The sequence below is a fragment of the Pituophis catenifer genome, unplaced genomic scaffold (genome assembly GCF_029215685.1).
Source record: "Pituophis catenifer annectens isolate HBS135680 unplaced genomic scaffold, rPitCat1.0.hap2 SCAF_1, whole genome shotgun sequence".
NCBI lineage: Eukaryota > Metazoa > Chordata > Lepidosauria > Squamata > Colubridae > Pituophis > Pituophis catenifer.
This window is the reverse complement of record NW_027256881.1, coordinates 159,378,565-159,402,429: the sequence shown is the minus strand read 5'-3', so window position 1 is coordinate 159,402,429 and position 23,865 is coordinate 159,378,565. Positions and strand designations below refer to the sequence as shown.

General features: G+C 43.4%; 1 protein-coding gene across 1 annotated transcript; it reads right to left on the bottom strand.

The window, feature by feature from the left end:
- Positions 1–44: 44 nt before the first annotated feature.
- LOC139309041 (cytochrome P450 2K6-like) lies at positions 45–23,865 on the bottom strand. Its single transcript, XM_070933104.1, has 9 exons — positions 23,605–23,865; positions 20,661–20,823; positions 8,471–8,620; positions 7,639–7,799; positions 7,268–7,441; positions 6,642–6,789; positions 4,627–4,811; positions 3,161–3,302; positions 45–293 (listed from the first exon to the last, which is right to left on the bottom strand). Exons 1-9 carry the CDS (start codon positions 23,785–23,787, stop codon positions 109–111), a joined length of 1,491 nt encoding a protein of 496 aa, XP_070789205.1. The 5' UTR covers positions 23,788–23,865; the 3' UTR covers positions 45–108.

Genomic DNA, 23,865 nt, shown 5'->3' with positions numbered 1-23,865 from the left:
GCATATAAAAATAAATAAAAATAAAAAAATAAAATAAAAAATTGTACCTCTCAAAATGAAGGCAATTCAAGACTAAGAAAACAACTTGCTATATTTTTTTGTGTCAGATCAGCGTAACACAGCACAAGTCTTGTACGGCATGGGAGTGGAGATAAATCCAACAACAGGGGTCAGGTCCAGCTCATCTTTAGATGTCCCTGGGGGTGGATGGAAGGTAAATTTCTGCAAGAGGCTGGTAAAGAAGAGGAAGAGCTCCATTTTGGCAAGGTTCTCACCTACACATACTCTCCGACCTGGAGGAAAGCATAGATGACAAAAAAAGAGAGAGATTTGTGTTTATTAGTTTCTTAAACTATTTCACAGGATTTCCCAATATTCTTTGGTCATAGAGAGATCAGCATACAGGAAAAAAAAGATAACAGAACGAAGATATGGAAAGAAGTAAAAATGCAGTAAAGGAATGGAGACAGATAATTTTTCCAACGAATAAATGGCAGCAGATTTCTGAATTTGAAGATAAAGTCAAAAAAATTAATGCCAACACTGGAAAAACAGATGTGGGTATTATCATTAAGATTTCTGATTCCCAAAGAGAACAATTAAAATATTGTACGGTAAGGTGCTTGTTCAGATATTGATGGAGCCAAGATATGTGTTGGGATGAGTGGATTATTACTCAATTGGACATAATCCAAAAATAACTTCATTTATTTATTTATTGTTTATTGGTTCGATTTATATGCTGCCCTTCTCTGGGGACTCAGGGCAGCTTACAATGCATTAAGTAATAGCCTTCATACTTTTGTATATACCTGCTTAGTAGGGCTTTTGGCCCCCCCAAGCGGTCTTCTTTTTTATACAAAGTCAGCTTATTGCCCCCACAATCCGGGTCCTCATTTTACCTATCTCGAAAGGATGGAAGGCTGAGTCAACCTTGAGCCTGGTGAGATTTGAACTCACAGTAATTGCAGGCAGCTGGCAGCTAAGTGCTACTTAACAGCACTTTAGTCTGCTGCACCACCAAGGCTCTTCATGGGGAAGATTTTAGGCCTCTCCAGGGCAACCCTTCTGCTTATCTAATTCTCTGCTCTTTGGGGGGGGGGGGGGCGGGGATTAGTTCTTTGAATAGAGAAAACTTCAGAGAAAGGCTTTTTGAAAAGGATGCTAATAAATATCCAATTGTGGTGCAGTCATCTACTGGTGCCATTGCAGGTAACCTTCAATTTACAAACGTTCAAAGTTACACTCTTACTACTGTTGCAACATCACCATGGTCACGTGATCAAAATTCAAATGCCTGGCAACTAACTCATATTTATGACGGTTGCACTGTCTCTGAGTCACCTTCTGAGGCCTTATGACAAAGAAAGGCAATGGGGAAGCCAGATTCACTTAACAACCGGTTCTAACTTAACAACCGCAGTAATTCACTTAACAACCTGGCAAGAAAATTTGTAAAATGGGGCAAAGTTCACTAAACAAATATATCATTTAGCAACAGAAATTTTGTTTTCAATTGAGGTTGTAAGTCAAGGGCTACCTGTGCATAGCAGGAATAACAGTAACTCATGCACAGGGTTGATAATTGCCCAGGCAGACATTGGAATCAACTTGTGTCGGCAACCCATGGCTCCAGAGCCGCATGCAGCTCTTTGGGCCCTCTGCTGCAGCTCCCTGTTTCATCACTGGCTGGTTCTACACCTTGCCCTCCCCTCCCAGTCACTCCACACCAGGCCTGAGAAGATAAGAGCAACGGGGGATGGAGCGGGGGATGGAGAAGTGGCCAGGATTGATTCTCCAACACCTCAATTTTGCTGGAACTTCTTCCAGCCCTTGTTAGTTCTGGGCATGCCTCAGTCACTTGGGGAGACGCGCAACCTGCTCTCCGCCATTAGACACTGGGCTGACCCAGCCGTGACCGATGCCGGCCTCGCTAACATGAGGATTGGTGGGGTGGGAATGGGATCCAGGGGGACAGGACGTTGGAAAGGGGAATGGGCCCTCAGCACCCAGCAACAGTTTTAAGAAGCTCAGGGCAGCAGGAAAAGGGGGATGGCCTGCCAAATCTAGCATGCCCACCCTGGGGGTCAGGCTCAGATAAAGCCAGAGGACCCTCACCAAAGATGCTCATCCATCACCCGGTCTCCCTCTCTCTGTGTATCTCTCTCTATGTCTGTGTGTGTGCATGTGTGTGTCTGTCTGCCTGTGTGTTGTATCTCTGTGTGTGTGTCTGTGTGTGTGTCTCCTCTTTCTTTCAGAAAGCTGGCAAACTCTCCTTGGAGCTTTTAGCTACTCCTTTTCTTTCTTTCTTTCTTTCTTTTTTTTGGGGGGGAGGGGAAATCTGGCCTGGCTGAGGAATGACTGCGAGCTGCCGTGGAGGCTTCCCTCAACCCTCTTTTCCTCCTCCCCCTCCTTCTTTCGTGACATGTTGCTAGGGGCAAGTGCGGCAGGGTCGCATTGTGTCTCCATGTCGTAATGGGCTCCAGGAGGAGGAGGAAACCCCATATCCCAATTGTGAAGCATGCTAAAGTTCACTGTGCTGCGCAAGGCGCTGCAAGAGCACCTCATGGCCTGCCTGATGCCTCATATCAGAATCGGTGTGGGGGGGAGATACAGAGAGAGAGATACAGAGAGAGAGAGAGATACAGAGAGAGGGGGAGAGAAAGAGGGAGAGAGACATAGACACAGAGAAAGATACAGAGAGAGGGGAAGAGAGGGAGGGGGAAAGAGAGAGACATAGAGAGATGCAGAGAGTGGGAGGGGAAGAGAGAGAGGGATGTCAAAAGGGTTTTGTGGCTCCTGGTGTTTTTTAACAAGGGTCCTCTGCCCTAATGACTGGCTAAGTAGGCATAGTGACTGGGTGGGGTCATGTGACTGGGTGAGAGTGAGTGACATTGAGTTGGTCACGCCCACCCAGGTTTTGTGGCTTCCGGTGTTTTCTTTTCTGTGGGAAACGGGTCCAAATGGCTCTTTGAGTGTTTAAGGTTGGAAACCCTTAACTAATCCCTGAATGAGCCTGGCCACACATGTTGTCCATGAGGCCTAAATTTTGTCAAAATACTGTCTATGAGATCAAGATTGTATAAATTGTTTTCTTTTCAAACAAGGTGTTAAGGGTTGCCTTTTATGGAACATAATCTATGACATCAGAGAATCGTACCTGCAGAAAATGGCATGAATGCATCCCTCTTCACAAATTTTCCTTCAGAGTCAAGAAAATGTTCAGGGTAGAATTCATGAGGTTTCTCCCACTGAGATTCATCATGGAGAACAGACATCAGCAATGGAAGTATGTACATTCCCTAAAAATGGAAAGGATAAAAACAATATATGAAAAGGAGTATGTCCGTTTAATGCACGGCTATGGAAGTTAATCCTGGAATTTTGTAGTGTTTATTGAGAAATAAGTATTGAGCTTGGAGCAATATTCAATTTAAAAAATATATTAAAACTATATTTCCATCTCCATCTTTTCCCATCAGTGTACTCTTTAGATACACTTTGGTTTTTAAGCATCACCTTTTTACATTTGATTTACATTTTCAATTAACCGTCTGGTTGAACACTGATTTATTTTATGCATCCCTTGCTGGACTGTAAATGTGAACTTTTTATCTCTTTTTTTATTTTTTTATTTATTTATTGGTTCGATTTATATGCTGCCCTTCTCCGGAGACTCAGGGCGGCTTACAATGCGTTAAGCAATAGCCTTCATACTTTTGTATATACCTGCTTAGCAGGGCTTCCCCCCCTCCACCCCCAAGAGGTGTTCTTTTTTATACAAAGTCAGTTTATTGCCCCCACAAACCGGATCCTTTTTACTGCTTTGCTTTGGAATTATCAAACAATTTCACTTTTGCTGCATGGCAACCTATCGTGCAAATACTTTCTCCTTGATAACTTCACTATTGATTTGATTTGATTTATATTTGCATCAGATTTCTACTGCCAAGGATTTTGTATTTTACTAGTTCTTAAAATAACTGTTTCATTTTTCTTTTTTATATATCGTTGATCGTTTTTCTTTTTCTTTTTAAATAAATGGGGATTTTTCCATTTCTATTTACTCTCTATTGTGGGAAATATCTTCATTTTTTCCTATGGTTATTTTGTTATGGAACATCTCCTTGAGAGGAATTGCCAATGTTTTCTTGTCAACGTCTGGCTATAAAAGAAATTTAGATTATATTAAAAATGAAAATAACAATAAATCAAGGATTTTGAATATGCACATTATATACTTTTACTTTTTAGTTTTGGAAATAAAAATAAGAAACAAATATCAAGAAAATTCAGGACCCAAAAAATAATAAAGGCTTACTGAAGACAAGGAGGGGAAATAAAGCAACAAACCAAGATGAGGAAGAAATAAAAGAATAAAGTAAGAGAAGAAAGTACTCCTCATGAATCAAGAGGTGGGGTAGTTTCAGAATGCCAGATGCCAAGAAAAAAAAAATCTCCTATTGACACCTTGAGAGATATATCTATGGAAAGTGTTCTAATAAGATAACAGTCTGTGGCCTTATAATTGATTTAGCCAATTCCATTAATTAAGGACTACTTTTTTCTACCCAGTGAACACAACAGACTAGATCTCATATAATACAGTGGTTTCTGATTAATCACCTTGGGGATAAAGAAGCCTTTGAAAGTTATATCCATGGTGGTTGCATGTGGCAAATTGGAGGGAATAATATTAGCAAATCTTTGAATTTCATGAATTACAGCATCGGTGTAAGGCATTTTGACTCGGTGGTCAGTCCTTGGTTGAATATCACCAATCTCTCTTGCAATTTCTGCTTGGATCTTACCTGGGAGAACAAAATGATATTATGTATCAAGATATAGGACAGGATAGTGCCGGGACTGGTGAGTGTACCCACACCCGCAGGTCGCAACTATCTGTTCACCCAAACCGGTCCTAACCAACAGCAGCCCACCTCTGCTTCTATTGGATTTTCAATCTCCCAACATTGGTCAAATATCCATATTTTGAAAAAACTTTCATGAAAGTGTTGTCCTATTTTTTTCTTCTTCTAGGGATGGTGTGATTAAGCTCAGGTCTAGCACTTTATCCATGTTTTCTATGGTAACTTCCTTCTCTGCAATTCCTTATTAACATCTGGAAGAAGCTTCCATAGAATTGTTCCTTATCTGTATTTGGAGCATACTTGCCTTCTTCTCTTAATTTCAAAATTAATGTTCTTCCTTCTTTATCTTTTAATTGTTCTAGTACTTCCCAGGAAAGTGGTTTGCTATCAATTAATATTCCATTTTTCTTTCTTTTTCCTGATGCTGAATGTTCCTGACCCAGTTTTCTATCTTTCAGCAAGTTGACAAGATTTTCTTTTCTTGCAGATTAACATTCTCAGGTATAAATGTTTTGAGTTTATTAAAACCCATTTTCATTTGTGATGTAAGTTTAGTTTATTTACCTTCCATGAGATCAAAGTTGTCTTGTCTGGGTTTTTTTGGGGTGGGGGGTATTTGTTTTTTTGTTTGCAGATGATACAGTGGTCATTGGCCTCATTCAAAATGATGATGAGTCTGTATAGAGATGGGAGGTTGAATAGCTGGCACTATGGTGCAGCTGGAAAAACTGGAGCTGAACACTTAAAATGGTAGAGATAAAAGTGGATTTTAGAAAGAGCCCCTCTATCCTACCACCTCTTACTATATTTGACAGCACAGTATCAGCAGTAGAATCCTTCAAGTTTCTGAGTTCTATAATCTCCCAGGATTTGAAATGGACACCTAACATTAGAACTATCATTAGAAAGCACAACAAAGGATGTTCTTCCTGCATAAACTCAGGAGATTCAGACTGCACCAGGAGCTGTTGATATAGTTGCACAGTTGAATTATTGAGTCTGTCATTTGTACTTCTATAACTGCCTGGTTTGGTACTACAACTAAACAGGACAGGTACTGATTTAAATGGATAGTTAGGAATGCAGAAAAAACAATTGCAATCAACCTGCTTTAAATTCAGGACCTGCATATTGCATGAGCCAGAAAGAGGGCTGAGATAATATTTAGAGATCCCTCAAATCCTGGACATAAACTGTTTCACCTCCTCCCCTCAGGACACTACTATAGGGCATTGCATGTCAAAACAACTAGACACAAGGACAGTTTTTCCCCCTCATGCCAAAACTCTGCTGAATACCTAATTACCACACTACTGTCTTATGTCTAAGGATATTTACCCATGTAGTCTGGCTATATTATTATTATTATCCTTCCCATCTTTTCCACTACCTACTCCTTTGGAATCTTAGTTATTATTACCTTGTAGTTTGAATGTACGCTTATTGTTTGTATGTATACCGTGACCTTATGCACCGAAGACAAAATCATTGTGTGTCCAATCACATTTGGCCAATAAAGTATTCTATTCTATTCTATTCTATTCTATTCTATTCTATTCTATTCTATTCTATTCTATTCTATTCTATTCTATTCTATTCCATTCCATACCATTCCATTCCATTCCATTCCATTCCATTCCATTCCAAATTAAGGCAACTTAATTCTTGGCTCATCACTTTGCCTTCATTCAAGTAGCGTGCCAAATGCCAATCATTCTTTTTCAGTCATTTTTAATTTTTATTGCAAGCCAATATTATGAAAGTGCTTACTCTGGATTTCTGGGTGCTTCATCATTAGGAGTATGGCCCAGCGCAGAGTATTTGACGTTGTGTCTGTACCAGCAGCAAATAAATCATCTACAAGACCTATAAGATTTTCATTACGGAAATATCCATCATGTGTCATCTTCATATTCTCCTGAAGTGTATAAAGAAAATACTAGTAAGAGAGCTCAATCTACCCACATGATCAATATTCCTGAAATCTAAGAGGGCACTTCATATGTGGGTAATAGTCACCCTGAGACGTTATAGTTGTCCCAAATTTACTGGATTTTTAGAAGGAAATCAAACAGTTGCACAGAAAGAGAAACGATTGGCCAAAGGGTTCACCCATTCCCACCCCCACTTGGATCCACTCCTCCAGAAAGGGATCAATATTTAGGGCATTTTTAATGGAGAGAGAAATCAATCTGGATGTAGTTTTAAGTAACTGCAGATTCTGAACTAAAGTAATGAAGAGGGAATGGTTAAAATTGCTTTGGAAATTTGTTTTGTTCTATATTTCTGAAAGAAAGATCTTAACCAACCTGCAGACAGTATATATGAAGGTTCATTTTTAAAATATTTTTTTAAATAAATTGGTAATAACAGATATGGGTAAAATAATCCATTACCTGTCTTTGCCGAACAAGAAATGATTCAGTAAAATTCCTCTGGTCATTTTCATCAAGGTCTTGGAGATATTCTATGAATGTGGTCCGTATGAAATCATGGAGCTCCTTTTTATTCTTCATTATTGTTTTACGAGCACCCAAAAGGAACCCCAACATGGGAAAAAAATTATATAGCTAAAAGAATGATAAAGGAAAACACATATTATGGAAGTTGAATATTTTGAATTTTTTAGGTGGAAATCTCAAATATTTTTGTCAAAACAATGCTATGGGAAGCAACATGCTTTGCTTTTCAACAAAGCTTGAATGACACAGATTCTGCTGCCTGTTTTTCATGGCATTTTTTTTTTCCAAATATGAAATTAGATTACCAACACAGCAGGGCTTCCTATAAGATTAACATTTTCCCTCATTATCTTCAGTAGTCGTAAAAATGTGGCATCTTCATATTCATAGCGTTTCCCAAGTAGAATAGAAACTATGATGTTGGAAACAGCAGCAGTGAGAATTCTTGTGATGTCAAAGGGTTTTCCTGGACAAAAACAATAGATTAAAAAAATTGTGAATAAAACTAGGATTAAATTTGTTTTCTACTCCATTTCTACTCAAAACCAGTTTACATAAAGGGAGCATTGCTCACAGAAAGCTATAGCTAGTGCTGATAACATTGGAAGTACTTATATTAAAAATATGAAAAAATATTTCAATGGTAATTCATTTTCTCAGAATCAGAGCTGTAATATCTGACCATGCATCAGTGATGTTTTCTTTGCAACTATTTAACTCCTTGAGGATAAAATATTTAGCAAAATTATTGCAATGCATCCTCATTAAATTATTGCAGTTTTAAAGATCAAATAGCTTGACCAAAAGCAGGGAGGAGCAAGAACTCCAGTTTACAACACATTTTCATGCTTAGATGGGTCTCTAAAGAAGAATAAGTCTAGAAGTGATTGATGAGATACTGTCGTATTACACTGAATTAACAATTCAAGTCCTCTGGACCACTTTTCCATCCATAAGTCACATTTCTGTAACTATACTTAACATAAATTGGACAACGAAACATATTTATAGGGAAAAAACAATGGGTTTAAGAATTGTTTTAGAAAAGGTACCTTGGTCACTTGAAATAATCTGCAGAATTTATTTCCTGTTCTACATTTATCCCAGAAGATGCTCCATTACAATATACTAACCCACCTGCATAAGTCTCCATTGTCTTTGTTAAGACACTGCACTCTTCTGTGATTTTGTCCTCAATGGTCCTCTTGCCCATTCCATAATCCCGCAATGTGGATAATGTAAACCGTCGCATCACTTTCCAGTGCTCACCATGAGCAAAAACAAGACCTGAAGAGAAAATGGATAAGATAGTGAAATATAATTTTATCATCCTTTGCTCATTCTTGTTTTACGACTTCATTAAAATATGTTCTATCAATTTTTTTTTTTTTTTTTATTGCAAAAGTTTTACAATTACATTTTCACCCCTTTTTTCACCCCCCCACCTCCCTCCCCAAACTTCCCATCCTCCCTAACCCTCCCTAACCCTCCCCCCCCAGACTTCCCTATTACATACTCATAACAAATAACACTAATATATAAACCTGAACCCATCCCTCCCCCTATATAATTTTTCCTCTTTATCTCTTTACATTAAAATATTTCTAATACATTATTTTCAAATAAAAGCTATTTGATACTTTCTAGTTTGGTATTTGTTCTGAACATATTCTATCCACCTTTTCCATTCCCATTCGTAAGTCTCTTGTGAACAATCTTTTAAATACGCTGAAATCTTCGCCATCTCTGCAAAGCTGGCCATCTTCAAAGTCCATTCCTCGATAGTAGGCAAAGCTTCATTCTTCCAGTATTTACCTATCAACAATCTTGCTGCTGTTATCATATACAATATTAGTTTTGTTTCACCCCGTGTAAAACCCTTAACTATACCCAATAAAAACAATTGTGGAGAAAATTGAATTTTTTTCTTCAAAACATTCTGCATGACCCACCAAATTTTTATCCAAAAAGCCTTAACTTTCCTACAGGTCCACCAAACATGATAATATGTAGCATCTACACAATCACATCTCCAACATTTTGGCTGAACATTAGGGTACATACATGACAACTTTTTAGGATCTAAATGCCATCTATAAAACATTTTATAAAAATTTTCTCTCAGGTTTTGCGACTGTGTAAATTTAACATTCTGAACCCAAATTTTTTCCCAAGTTTCCAGCATCACTGGTTCTTCAAAATTCTGTGCCCACTTAATCATACAATCTTTAACTAATTCCGTTTCTGAATCTCTTTCTAACAAAACATTATAAAGCCTTTTAATATGCATTGGACCTTTCTCTCTTATATGTCTAACCAATTCTTCCTCATGCAACATAATACCAGTTTTTTGGTCCTCTTTCCATCTCATTTGTAGTTGATTATATTGTAACCAGGTTAAATTAATCCCTTCGTCCAACAGTGTCTGTAATGTCTTCAACTGCCATCTGCCCGCCTCTGTAAAAAGAACCTCTTTGTATAAACTCCCCCCGAGTGACATTATATTTGTATTCCACATAATATGACCAAGATCCAGCCATAGCGGACTCCAAACTCTCATCAAAGAATCTCTGAGTATATGACTTTTAAATACTTTATCAACTTTATCATCATAAAATAAGTAAGCATGCCATCCAAATTCAAGATCAAAACTTTCTGCATTCAATATTCCAGCCTTTTTATTTCCAAACCAGTCACTTGTTAAAGTTAAAGCTGCTGCATCATAATATAACTGTAGGTTTGGGAGTTTAAGGCCTCCTCTTTCTGGAACATCTTGCATAATTTTCAATTTCACTCTCGGCTTTTTCTCGTTCCAGACAAACTTATTCACACCAGACTGCCAAACTTTCAGTTGTTTATCACTTTTAAGCACCGGAATCATTTGGAACAAAAACAGAAATCTTGGCAAAATATTCATCTTAACTGCTGCTATTCTTCCAAGTAAAGACAGTTGCAGCTTTTTCCAGGTCTCCATGTCTTTCTGAACCTCTCGCCACAACACCTCATAGTTATTTTGAAACAATTTCATATTTAATTCTGCAACCTGAATTCCAAGATATTTTACCTTAGGTACAATTTCAAAACCTGCCCTCCTTTCAAGCTCATGTTTACGATCTTGTGTCATATTCTTAACTATCATTTTAGTCTTTTTTGAGTTCAGTTTAAAACCTGAAACTCTACCATAGTCTTGTATAATGTCGTTCATCAGGATTATTGATTCCATTGGTTGTGATAGGGTAACAATCAGATCATCTGCAAATGCCTTTATTCTATAATCCTCTTGCCTTATCACTATACCTTTCAAAATTTTTGAATCCCGTATTGTATTTAGCAAGACTTCCAATGTTAATATAAATAAAAGTGGGGACAACGGACATCCCTGTCTTGTTCCTTTTTCAATTTTAAACTCTGTCGTCAAACTTCCATTAATAATAATCTGTGCTTTTTGCTCTTGATAAATTGCTGAAATCGCCTGTATAAATTGATCCCCAAAGCCCATCTTTTTTAAAGTCTTTAGTAGAAAATTCCAATCCACTCTATCAAAGGCTTTCTCCGCATCCAAAAAAACCAGCACTGCAGAAATCTGTTTATTCTTATCAAGATATTCCAATAAGTCTATTACTTGCCTTACATTGTCCTTCATATATCTGCCCTCAATAAATCCCGCTTGGTCCTCATGAATCACTTTTTGGATTACTGGCATCAACCTGTTGGCTAATACCTTCGCATAAATTTTATAGTCTGTGTTCAAAAGAGATATTGGTCTGTAGTTCTCTGGTTTTTTAGGACCAACTTGTTCCTTTGGTATCAAAGATATATAAGCAGTTGTCCAAGATGGGGGTATTTTACCCCCTTGTTGAATATTGCAAAATAAATCTCTAAGTTGTTCCACCATTTCAGCTTGTAAGGTTTTGTAATACACTGCAGTCAAACCATCCGTGCCAGGAGCTTTGGCTGTTTTTAGCTGCTTAATTGCTGCTATTATCTCCTCCTCTGTTATAGGATAATTCATTCTTTCCTTTTGTTGATCAGTAATTTTTGTAACTCTCTTATCCTTTAAATATTTTTCTATAAGTCCATTCTGCACCTCTTCTTTGGCATATAATTTAGTATAATAATCCACAAAAGCTTCTTTAATTAATTTTTGTTGAAAAATTTCTTTCCCTCCAATGTCAATACTATCAATAGTCCGTATACTTTGTTTTTTCCTCAGTGTGTAAGCCAACCATCTGCCCGGTTTATTGGCATTGCAAAATGTATTATGCTTCGCGTATTGTAAACTTGTTGCAACTTGTTCCGCCATAAGCATTTGAAATTGGTCTTTCAAAAGTTTTATAGCACTTCGTATTCTTTCATCTGTTGGGTTTTTAATAAGTAACTGTTCCTTATTCTTAATTTCCATTTCCAACTCAGATCTTTTCTTTTGTCGGAACAGTCTATGTTTAGAATTCATGTAGATAAGTACCCCTCTCATATAAGCTTTACTAGCGTCCCAAACAATTTCAATTGGGGTACCTTTATTCAAATTTATTTCAAAAAATTCTTTCAAGTGCTTTTTAAGTTCTATTGTATTTTTTTCATATCTAAACAAGTTCTCATTTAATCTCCAAGAACGTCTCTCAACCTTATCCATCTCAATTTCTATCCATACAGGGCTATGGTCAGTCAAAGTTCTTGGAAAAATCTTTGTTCTTTTTGTCTTAATAAGTAGATCATTTGACAACAGGATAAAATCAATCCTAGAAAAGGATCTATGTCTGTCGGAAAAGAAAGTGTAATCCAATTCATTTGGATTATGTATTCTCCAAACATCTTTTAGTTCCATATCTTCTTTCATATCAAAAAAAGTCTGCGGTAGTCTAATTCTAGACTTTGCCAAGCTCTTTTTGTCTAATTTAGAATCAATTACTCCATTCCAATCTCCCATAAATAAAATAGATCTATAGTCCCATTGCAATATTTTAGTATGTAACATCTTGTAAAAACAATCCTGTTGTTGGTTGGGAGCATAAATTCCAATCAAAAGAATTTGACCATTTGCTGTAAGCAATTCAATTGCTACAAACCTACCATCTTGATCTACTTCTATAACTTTTGCTGTTAATTTTTTATTTACATAAATAACCACACCATTCTTTTTCTGCGAAGTTGAAGATATATAATGTACTCCTAATTTTGAATTTATCAAATATTTCTGATCTTGAGTTGTAATATGCGTTTCTTGTAGACATATTATATCATTATTAAATTGTTTCAAATATGTAAATAGTTTCTTCCTTTTCTGTGCTGAATTCAACCCATTAACATTCCAAGATAAACACTTAAGGGTCATCGGCCTGTTTTTGGAGCGCAGAGCAAAATATTTGAAGTTCATCCAAAAGCTTCGATCTTGCTCCTCCCATAGCTCCACTCTCTTGTGGGGTACTCTTAGCTGCCTTCTTGTCTTGTCTTTCCTGTTGTTGTTGTTGCTTTTGTTTATTGGAAGAAGCACCGACTCAAAAGGGATTATAAAATATGTTCTATCAATTTGATCAAGCATTTCATCCAGTCTGTCCAAGGTACTGGCTGAAAGGCAGAGGTGGGCGTCACATACTGTAACAACCGGTTCGCCCAGCACCGGAAATGTGAGTGCTCATGCGTGCGGCATCACAAAAAATGGGAATTCGCTATCGTGCGCCATCCGCACATGTGTGCGGCATCAAAAAGCATGGCAATTTGCTCGTGTGCGCCTCTCACACATGCATGTGGCACAGGGGAGAAATCTAAATTTTTTTGCTACCAGTTATGTGGGCGTGGCTTGGTGGTCGTGGCTTTGTGATCATCTGACCGGGTGGGCATGGCCAACTTGATGTCACTCACTGTTAGAGCCAGGAGCTGCACATTCTGAAGCACATTCTGCCTTTCTGAAGCCCCCAACACTTTGAGTTTCCCTCTGGCTTGACTGCCCAAGCGAACTTTGGAGCCTTCTCTTGCCCTGCTCTCCATCCCAGAGGGCCGTGCATCCCACCCTGCCAATCCTCTGTACAAAACGCCTGCTGTGTTTCTGCAAAGGCAGAGCCTCCCCCTTGCACAGCAAGCCAAAGACGGGAGGGGGAAGCTGCTGAAAAAGCCGCCTTCCACCCGGGCCTCCTCCTGCAGCCAAATGCACCCAGCCGTGCGTGTCCTTTCCTCAAATGGGCTGTGCATGGGTACTTGGAGAGAGTGTGTGCAAGAGAGCTCTTCAACATCTGTTTGTGTGTGTGTGTGAGGGAGGGAGGGAGTGATCTGAAGCCGAGGTACCCAAACTTCTGGCAGCGGCAGGGGTGGCTTCTGAGTAGCCCTGAGTCAGCCAGCTCCACCTGACCTACTCCCTGAGTCTTGCCGTTCTCCTCACCCCCCCCCACTCGAGCAGCGGCAGGCTCTGTGGGACAACAGGGCCTCTTATTTTTCCCATGGGGCGGCATACACTTGCTACCTCTGCTTGTCTGCTTGCAAGCGGTAATCTTCTCTACTTCTCTCGGTATGCTGGTACAGGACCATGGTTGCATAACTTGTCGGGGCTGAGCAGGGAAGCTGCTGTCATGCCACTCCCCCTCACTTCCTCAAGCACAAAGCCGAGGCCATGTGCTTCCTCACTGGGCTGGCCACCAGCAAAGAGCCACCTGCCCAACAGCCACTCAATGCCCCATGCGCAGCATTGCTCAGCCACTGGTGGGGATGGAGCAGCCAGCCCAGCTTGGGCTTGAGCTAGCTGGCTGGAGCAGCGCTGCAGCCAAAGCCCCCACACCAACATTCACCGGCAAGCACAACTTTAGTTGGGCATTTCAAGCCGCCACTGGAGGGCCAGCCGCTGAGCGCAAAATCTCATGGTTTTTCTCTTTGAAGTCCTCAGTGTCATCCTACCCGCTCAAGGAGCAATGGGGTCTGTGGGAATCATTCCTGCCCCTGGGCTGGCTGCTCTGTCCCCACCGGTGGCTGGGTGATGCTGCACACGGAGCATTGAGAAGCTGTTGGGCGCATGGCTCTTTGCCGGTGACGAGCCCGGTTAGGAAGCACACAGCCTAGGCTTTGTGCTTGAGGAAGCGAGGAGAAGTGGTGTGACAGTGGCTTTGTTATGTATTGATACATTTCAGCGGGAGTTTCAAACCTGCCTTAGTTACTGATTGGCTGACAGCCTCTCCGGGATTGTATATAAGGAGGGCTGCAGCCTCAGAGTTTTTGCTGAAGTCTCACTGTATATTAAAGAGCTGTTGTCACTTGCTTGCTTGTGCCTCTCATTATTCCCGAACCTCAACTTTGGTGACGAAGGTGGGATTGAGGCCACAAGAAGCGAACCAGTGAGATCATGAGCTTCAGCTAGGCGACGAGGCGAACTACAGGAGGCATACCGAACATGTCTGCCTACGTTCCGCCCAAGCCTTTTGATCCGGCCCGCAAAAAATGGGTCTCGTACCTAACGAGGTTTGAGTGCTCGCTGGAAGCCAGCGACATGCAAGGACTCTCCGCTAATCGGAAGAGAGCCCTCTTTCTAAGCCACTGCGGACCGGACGTGTTCGAGATGGCAGAGTCACTTTGTGAGCCAACGCCGGTCCAGACCGTTTCCTGGGGCACCCTGATGGCAACTCTTCGGGCTCACTACGCTCCCGTGCCCTCCAAGTTCGTGCAACGATACCAATTAAGACAACGCGTACAACGAGAGGGAGAACCGGTCAGCGCTTACATGGCGAGCCTGCGTAAAGCCGCAACACATTGCGACTATAGGGACTTGGACGATGCGCTGCTTGAGCAGCTAATCTGTGGCGTTCAAGACATAAGACTACAAAGGCGACTACTCGCTAAGCCTGATCTAACGCTCGCCGGAGCCCTAGACGAGGCCAGGGCTCATGAAGCCTCCACAAAAGCCACAGAAATGCTGCAGCGCCCGCTGACCAGCAAGGACAATCCCAAGTCTACACCACTGCATAGGGAAGATGCCGGATCCAGCTCGGAGTCCGAGTCTGATGAGGACGTCTTCCGCACAGAGCACCAAAGAAAAGACGCAGGCAGCCCCCGGCGTAAGTGCCCCAGCTGTGGCGGGAATCACGATAGACTGTCCTGCAAATACAGAGAGGCTATTTGCAGGCGTTGCGAGAAAAAAGGGCACTTGGCGCGAGTCTGTAGAAAACACCAACCACGTGAGCGCCGCAGCCAACCAGAATCAGCACACCAGAAGCATCCAATGAGAGAGGGCGGTGCTAGGAAACGGCGCGAATTTGAACCGCGAGATGGCCGGAGCATACACGTCGACCAGGCCAGCACGGCAATTGAAGACAAGATCAGCACGGTGGTCGAAATCAACGGCAAACCATGCACGATGGAGATCAACACCGGATCAGCTCTCTCCATAATGTCGTGGGCGACCCTGAAGACCATCCTGCCGTCATTCTGGAAGGACCAGCTATCAGAACAGAGACTGCGCATCCTAGACTACCAGGGGAACCGGGTCCCCGTCGAAGGGGTAGGCACGTTTCGAATCACCTACGGAGACTTCGAAAAAGACCTGCCACTAACAGTCGTAATGAAGCAGCTGCCCAGCCTTCTGGGCATGGGATGGTTCCGAGCCCTTGGCATGGGTTTCACCGGCATCCACCGAATGTCCAAGCCGTCATTGAAGGACAGCCTCCTGACCGAGTTCCAGGACGTCTTGGGGGACACGTTGGGCAAGTATGTGGGGACCCCTATCTCCCTAAACTTAGACCCCAACGTAGCCCAAATAAGACTTAAAGCTAGACGGGTGCCTTTCGCATTGAAACCAAAGATCGATGCTGAACTGGACAAATTAATTAAACAAGAGGTGTTGATCCCCATTGACCATGCGAAATGGGAAACCCCCATAGTGACCCCAGTTAAATCTGATGGCTCAATCAGAATTTGCGCCGACTACAAGTGCACGATCAACAAGGCTTTGCAGCCGAGCGCCTATCCAGTGCCGATCGTGCATCATCTACTACACTCCCTGGGGCCAGGAAAATTTTTTTGCCAAATTAGACCTAGCACAGGCCTATCAACAATTACCCGTTGACGATGCCACGGCAGAGGCGCAAACGATTGTGACTCACAGGGGTGCATTCAAATGCACCAGGCTCCAGTTTGGGGTGAGCGTCGCACCTGGCCTATTTCAGAGCACCATGGAGCGCCTCTTGCAAGGGCTCCTGGGGGTGGTGCCCTATTTTGATGACGTTTTAATCAGCGCCCAGGATGAATGTCAACTAGGGGACAGAGTGAGGAACGTCCTAACCAGATTTAGGGAAGCGGGACTCAAACTTAAAAAGAACAAGTGCATGATCGCTGTTCCCTCTGTCGAATTTTTGGGGTACAAGGTGGATGGCACAGGCATCCACCCCACCAAAAGCAAAGTTAGAGCTATCAAGAGCGCACCAGCCCCCAAATCCAAGTCAGAGTTCCAAGCCTTCCTTGGACTGCTCAACTTTTACTCGATGTTTCTGAAAGGCAAGGCTACCGTCGCAGATCCCCTGCACAAACTGTTAGGGAAGAATGTTCCGTGGGTTTGGGGTAAAACAGAGGCGGCCGCATTTGAGGCTGTAAAGAAACTCTTATCTGAGGACAGTTTCCTCATTCAATACAACTCAGCGGTACCGCTTGTATTGGTTTGTGACGCCTCCCCCTTCGGAGTTGGTGCCGTCCTAGGCCATAGACTGCCAAACGGCCTAGAGGCGCCCATTGCGTTTTACTCTCGCACTCTGTCCAGCGCTGAGAGAAACTATAGTCAATTGGACAGAGAGGCTCTGGCTGCGATTGCGGGGGTTAAAAAATTCCATGAATATCTCTATGGCCGTCAATTCGAACTTGTGACAGACCACCGGCCCTTGCTGGGACTTTTGGCCGGTGACAGGCCCAACCCCGCTGCCCTGTCCCCACGCTTAACCAGGTGGGCCATCTTCCTGTCGGCCTATTCGTACCAGCTTGTCCATCAACCCAGACGGACCTTGGGCCATGCGGATGCCCTCAGCCGCTGCCCCCTTCCCAAACTGCTTGTCAACCCCACGCCGGAAGCCCCCGTCCTCTTGATCGACGCTATGACTTTGGGACCTATTTCCTCTTGCGAGGTGGCTAAAGCCTCTGCTAGGGACCCTGTAATTCGCACTGTGATGGGGTGGGTCCTTAAGGGGTGGCCTGTCAAGGTGGATGGTGGGGAATACCATGGGTATGTTAACAAACGTAACGAATTGTTTATGCAAGGGGGTTGCTTGTTGTGGGGTGACAGGGTGGTGGTACCAGCAAAACTAAGAACAACGGTCTTGGAGTTACTGCACGAGGGGCACCCAGGAATAGTTCAGATGAAAAGCTTAGCCCGCAGTTACATTTGATGGCCCAACATGGACCAAGTCATCTCCGAGTGGGTGGGGAAGTGCAGGCCCTGCCAGAAATCTCGCCCCGATCCCCCGATAGCGCCTATCCGAGAGTGGGAGAAACCAAAGGGGCCATGGAGGAGGATCCACATTGATTTTGCCGGGCCCTTCCACAGGCAAACATTTTTAATCGTAGTAGATGCCTTTTCAAAATGGCTCGAAATCATACTCATGTCTTCAACCACAGCCGAAGCAGTCATTAAGGCTCTTCGGAAATTATTTGCCACCCACGGCCTACCGGATACCCTTGTATCCGATAACGGGCCTCAATTTACAGCGACTCTGTTTGAGAGCTACCTGGCCGGACTGGGCATTCGCCATGCCCTGTCGGCCCCCTTCCATCCGGCTTCTAATGGCCTTGTTGAATGTTTCGTAAGAATGGCCAAAGAAGCATTGTCCAGGCTAGACGACGGGGACTGGCAGGCCAGGATAGACCAATTTTTAGCAGTCCAGCATGCCACACCATGCACGGCTACAGGGAGAAGCCCAGCCGAACTCCTCATGGGCAGGAAGCTTCGGTGCGTGTTAGACAGGCTTCACCCTAACTACTCACATGAGAACTTCAAGGGAGAGACCACCGGACTAAGACAGTTCCAGGTTGGGTCCCCGGTGTTCGCTCGCAATTATGCCAGCGGACCTCTATGGGTTGCAGGAACCATAGTGGGCATAACGGGCCCAAAATCTTACACGGTAGACGTAGGGGTAGACAGAATCTGGAAACGCCACATAGACCAACTTAGGAAGAGAATAGTCAGTGAGGCGAACATCAACTTAGAGATCTCCGAACCTAACTACAACAACTTTCCCAAAACAGCTAACTCAAGCCCGGGTTCGAGGGAATACTTAGCTGACAAGCCCTGGTTCCAGCGCTGCCCCAGCGAGTCGCCACTCCCAGCCGGGGATAACCACGCCCCGGACAAAATCCAGGAGGTTCCATTGGCGGAGCCGGGAGAGACAGAGAGTCCCTCCAACCAGCTCGACGCCCCACCAAACACTGAACTGCGCAGGTCAACCAGAACGAGAACTCGCCCAGGTCACCTGCGAGATTTTGTGTGTACTTATGTAAATTTTTGAGTGTTAGTGCCTTCTGGGAAGGGAGGGGTGTTATGTATTGATACATTTCAGCGGGAGTTTCAAACCTGCCTTAGTTACTGATTGGCTGACAGCCTCTCCGGGATTGTATATAAGGAGGGCTGCAGCCTCAGAGTTTTTGCTGAAGTCTCACTGTATATTAAAGAGCTGTTGTCACTTGCTTGCTTGTGCCTCTCGTTATTCCCAAACCTCAACAGGCTTCCCTGCTCAGCCTGCTTGAGTGGGGTGGGGGGGTTGAGGAGAATGGTGAGACTCAGGGAGTAGGTTAGGTGGAGCTGGGTGGCTCAGGGCTGCTCAGAAGCCGCCACTGCCAGAAGTTTGGGTGCCTCGGCTTCAAGTCGCTCCCTCCCTCCCTCACACACACACACACACACACACACACACACACACACACACACACAAACAGAGATTGGAGAGCTCTCTTGCTCTCTCTCTCTCCAAGCGCCCTATGCACAGCCCATTTGAGGAAAGGGCATGCATGGCTGGGCACATTTGGCTGCAGGAGGAGGAGCAGCACAATGGGGTTTTTTTGTTTGCTGCAGTGGTGCTTCGGGAGGGCAGGCGGAAGTCTGCAGCTGACAACTATAATGAATATGTCCACCTGCCCTCCCGAAGCACCATCGCCACCGTTCGCTTTTGTTTTGCGGCAGAAGAAGGAAGAAAGCGAATGGTGATGGAGCTGCACTACTCCAGGGGGGCAGGCAGATGTCTGCAGACAGGCAGGGAGGGAGGGTGATGAGAGTGGCAGTGATGAGAGCAGGAGTGGCGGCCCCTTCCAAGTGCAGTGCATGGAGGCGGAGGGCAAGGGGGCCCCAGTGCACCTGTTGAGCGGGCGACTGGGCGGGTGGGGGCAGGGCCACCAGAGATTATTGCTACCAGTTTTCTGAACCTCCAGCTGTAATCACTACCAAATCGGCCAAGCTGGTCCGAACCAGGAGCATTTCACCCCTGATGTGGCATCAAAATCACAGCAATAGAGGATGGGATTGTGCCTGGGCAGGTGGGTGGGTGGCTGGCCCACTCGGGCCCACCCGTAGGTCGCAACTACTGGTTCGCTTGAACCAGTCCGAATCGGCAGCAGCCCACTACTGCTGAAAGGTGTTTCAGTTTGTGTTAAAGAGTTCTACTCCATTTCCTTTATCTTCTGCTTTTGCTATCCAGCCTTCAGCATTTCCTTAGCAAAACAAAGCAAAAATGAAAGCAGTCATCATTTTTCCATATGCAAATATCTTATAAATGATTCAAAACTATAATTCCAAATCATCTGGCATCTTAATACATTATTATTTTTCAAAAATTCATATACCAAACACTTTTTTTCTGCCTAGTCCAAACATCATACATTTTAAAAACTTAAAAGCAAATTTACAGTATCTTTTAAGGATGCAGAAATTCACCCGTGAGTATTAGCTGGTCGAAAGGGTCTTAATCTCTGAGAGACACTGGCAAAAACATTGTACAAAGAAAAGGTTTGTATAACCATGTACTGTATATGAGGAGAGAGGCAGGCAGAAATCCTTCTTATGCAATTCCTCAAACACCCATCCCCCACCCCCAAATTTGCCAATATGCAGAATGAAACAGGGTGGTGAGGAGCATGTGAGGCTCAGGGGCTTGATACGATACTGACACAGCTTTTTATTCTGAAGTTACCTACATTGGCACTGAGGGACAAAGCCACAGTGGCACAAGAAAGGTTTTAGTTGGATTTTCATCCTGGTTGGATTTTCAGAAGCTATTTCACTCATCTGAGATTCTTCTGATGATTTTTCCTCAAATGAATAAAATCTATACTGATCACACATCTGAAAGGTTTGTCAACTCCAATCCAAAATGAAATAACTCACCAAATCCTTTTGTTGCCTCTTCCAAAATGGGAATAAAGGGCCTCTCTGCAAATGCCTCTGCCTGGTTCACTAGAGCCTCTTTGACCGTCTCATAGCCTGTCAGCACCACCATCTCCTGCAATCCCAGTTTGGTGCGGAAAACGGGACCATATTCTTTTGACCACTGGAATTCAGCAGAAGGGAATCAAAGAGACAATTTTAATCAATGATTGGAATCACATATGTAGAAGATGTTTAAGAAACTACATGTCAAAATTCAGAGGCACATATAATGTTATTTCCTTTTTCTATTCTGCTGAGAATTGTGATGGTATATTTACCATTTATTTATATTTTTTAAATTTTCGTATGTTCTATATTTAACATTTAAAATGCTTATATAATAAAAGATCCTCACAATAGAAATGCTTGTCAAGTTGAGAAAAGGGTTCTAATATGTTGGAACAACATCATCTGTGCAGGACATACTGTGAATCATAGAATCATAGGGCTAGAAGGGACCTTGGAGGTCTTCTATTCCAACCCTCTACTCAAGGCAGGAGCCTTATACCATCCCAGTCAAACTGTTGTCCAGTATATTTTTGAAAGCCTTCAGTGGTGGAGTACCCACAACTCTAAGAGGCAGATTATTCCATTGATTAATTGTTCTCACTGTCAGAAAATATGTCCTAACTTCTAAGTTGTATCTCTCTTTAACAAGTTTCCACCCATTATTTCTTGTTCTGCCCTTAATTTTGGTTGTGTATTGGCCCCTGCAGAAATAATTCTGCTTAAAATGTGCAAACATGGGAGTTCCTTTAAGTACATCTCCAGTCATTCAAGCTTAAGAGCATTTATATTTCCCCAAAGGCTCCTTAGGATTTGAACATTTCTGCAAATCTAAATAATCAGAAAATTATTTATTCAATTGATTCATTGTGGTATTGTAAACTGTAGAAATAGATTTAATGACTTCTGCTTAAAATGCAAACATAGAAACATACAGATATCAAGTCATTCAGTTTAAGAACATTTAGGTTTAGGTTTAGGTTTATTTGATTTGTATACCGCCCTACTCCCGAAGGACTCAGGGCGGTGAACAGCCAACAATAAAATACATAAATACAAAAAATTTAAAAACCAGATAAAATCAAATTAAATCATTTTGGCCCAGACAGATTAAAACACCCCAATAATTTAAAAACTGATTAAAATTTACATATTTAAAAAGGGAAGAAATTAGGCCAAGCCCGCCTGATGGAATAAAAAGGTCTTCACAGCACGGCGGAAGTAGCGCAGATCCGGGATCCTCCGTATCTCCGGGGGGGGGCTCATTCCAGATGGTAGGTGCCCCCACAGAGAAGGCTCTCCCCCTAGGGGCCGCCAGTTGACACTGCTTGGCTGATGGCATCCGGAGGAGTCCCTCTCTATGGGAGCGTACTGGCCGGTGGGAGGCTATTGATGGTAGTAGGCGGTCCCGTAAATAACCAGGTCCTAAGCCATGGAGCGCTTTAAAGGTGGTAACCAAAACCTTGAAGCGCACCCGGAAGACCACCGGGAGCCAGTGCAGCTCGCGCAGGAGAGGTGTTACATGGGAGCGCCATGTCGCTCCCATTACCACCCGCGCGGCCGCACTCTGCGCCAGTTGGAGCCTCCGGGTGCTCCTCAAGGGGAGCCCCATGTAGAGAGCATTACAATAGTCCAGGCGGGAGGTGACGAGGGCATGAGTGACCATGTGTAACGAGTGCCGATCCAGAAAGGGACGCAACTGGCGAATCAGGCGAACCTGATAAAAAATCCTCCCGGTCATGGCCGTCAAGTGCTCTTCTAAAGACAGCCGTGAGTCCAGGAGGACGCCCAAGTTGTGAGCCCTCTCCGTGGGCGCCAATGATTCGCCCCCAATAGTCAGTGATGGCGTCAACTGACTATATCGGGACGTCGGAAACCACAGCCACTCGGTCTTGGATGGGTTGAGCCTGAGCCTGTTCCTCCCCATCCAGATCCGTACGGCCTCCAGGCACCGGGACATCACTTCAAGGGCATCGTTGGGGTGATCCGGGGTGGAGATGTATAGCTGGGTGTCGTCAGCGTACTGATGGTACTCCACCCCGAAACCACGGATGATCTCGCCCAGCGGCTTCACATAAATGTTGAACAGGAGAGGCGAGAGGACCGACCCTTGCGGCACCCCACATATGAGGGGCCTTGGGGTCGACCTCTGTCCCCCTGTCAACACACACACAAAAAAAAAGAGCCTTGGTACTACAGTGGTTTAAAGCACCCTGTTATTAACACAGCTGCCTGCAATTTACTGCTGGTTCGAATCTCTCCAAGGCTCAAGGTTGACTCAGCCTTCCATCCTTTCTAAGGTAGGTTAAATGAGGACCCAGTTTTGTGGGGGCAATAAGCTGACTTTGTATAAAAATATACAAAAGTATGAAGGCTATTGCTGAGCACATTGTAAGCCGCCCTGAGTCTCCGGAGAAGGGCGGCATATAAATCAAATTAAAAAAAAAAAAAAACACAGACTGCGACCGGTCAGAGAGAAAGGAGGAGAACCACCGCAACACAGTGCCTCCCACCCCTAACTCTTCCAACCGGTGCAGCATGATACCATGGTCGATGGTATCAAAAGCCGCTGAGAGATCTAACAGGACCAGGACAGAGGAGCACCCCCTGTCCCAAGCCCTCCAGAGATCATCAACCAACGCGACCAATGCCGTTTCCGTGCTGTACCCGGGCCTGAAGCCCGACTGGAACGGATCCAGATACATTTCCCCACAAGTCCCTGGGGTTTGAACATAAAATATTTAAATGTATTCAGCTTGATCTCCAGTTTTTGAACATTTTACATACAGTAAACACGATCAGGGAGACTTACCTGACAATCTTACCAGGATTTGGTCCCATCCCAATAGGTTTTGGCAAATAACAGTGAAGAGACTTGTTAATTATCAAGCTTTACCTCTAACATTGTTCCGTAAGGCCTCTTCAGATCCATCATGTGCAGGTTTCCCAAAATAGGTATAGTTCTGGGTCTCGGAGGGAGATTGTGGGAGCTGTTATTCCTGGAACTGTTCTTTTTCAAAAGGAACATAATTGCAAAAATAAATAGGAATAAAGTTAAAATTGCTCCGGTCCAATCCATTTCCTTTCACTAAGCAGTCTTCAATAAAAATTACAAGGAATTTTGAAATCTGAAATGATACCAGCATGTATTTCAAAG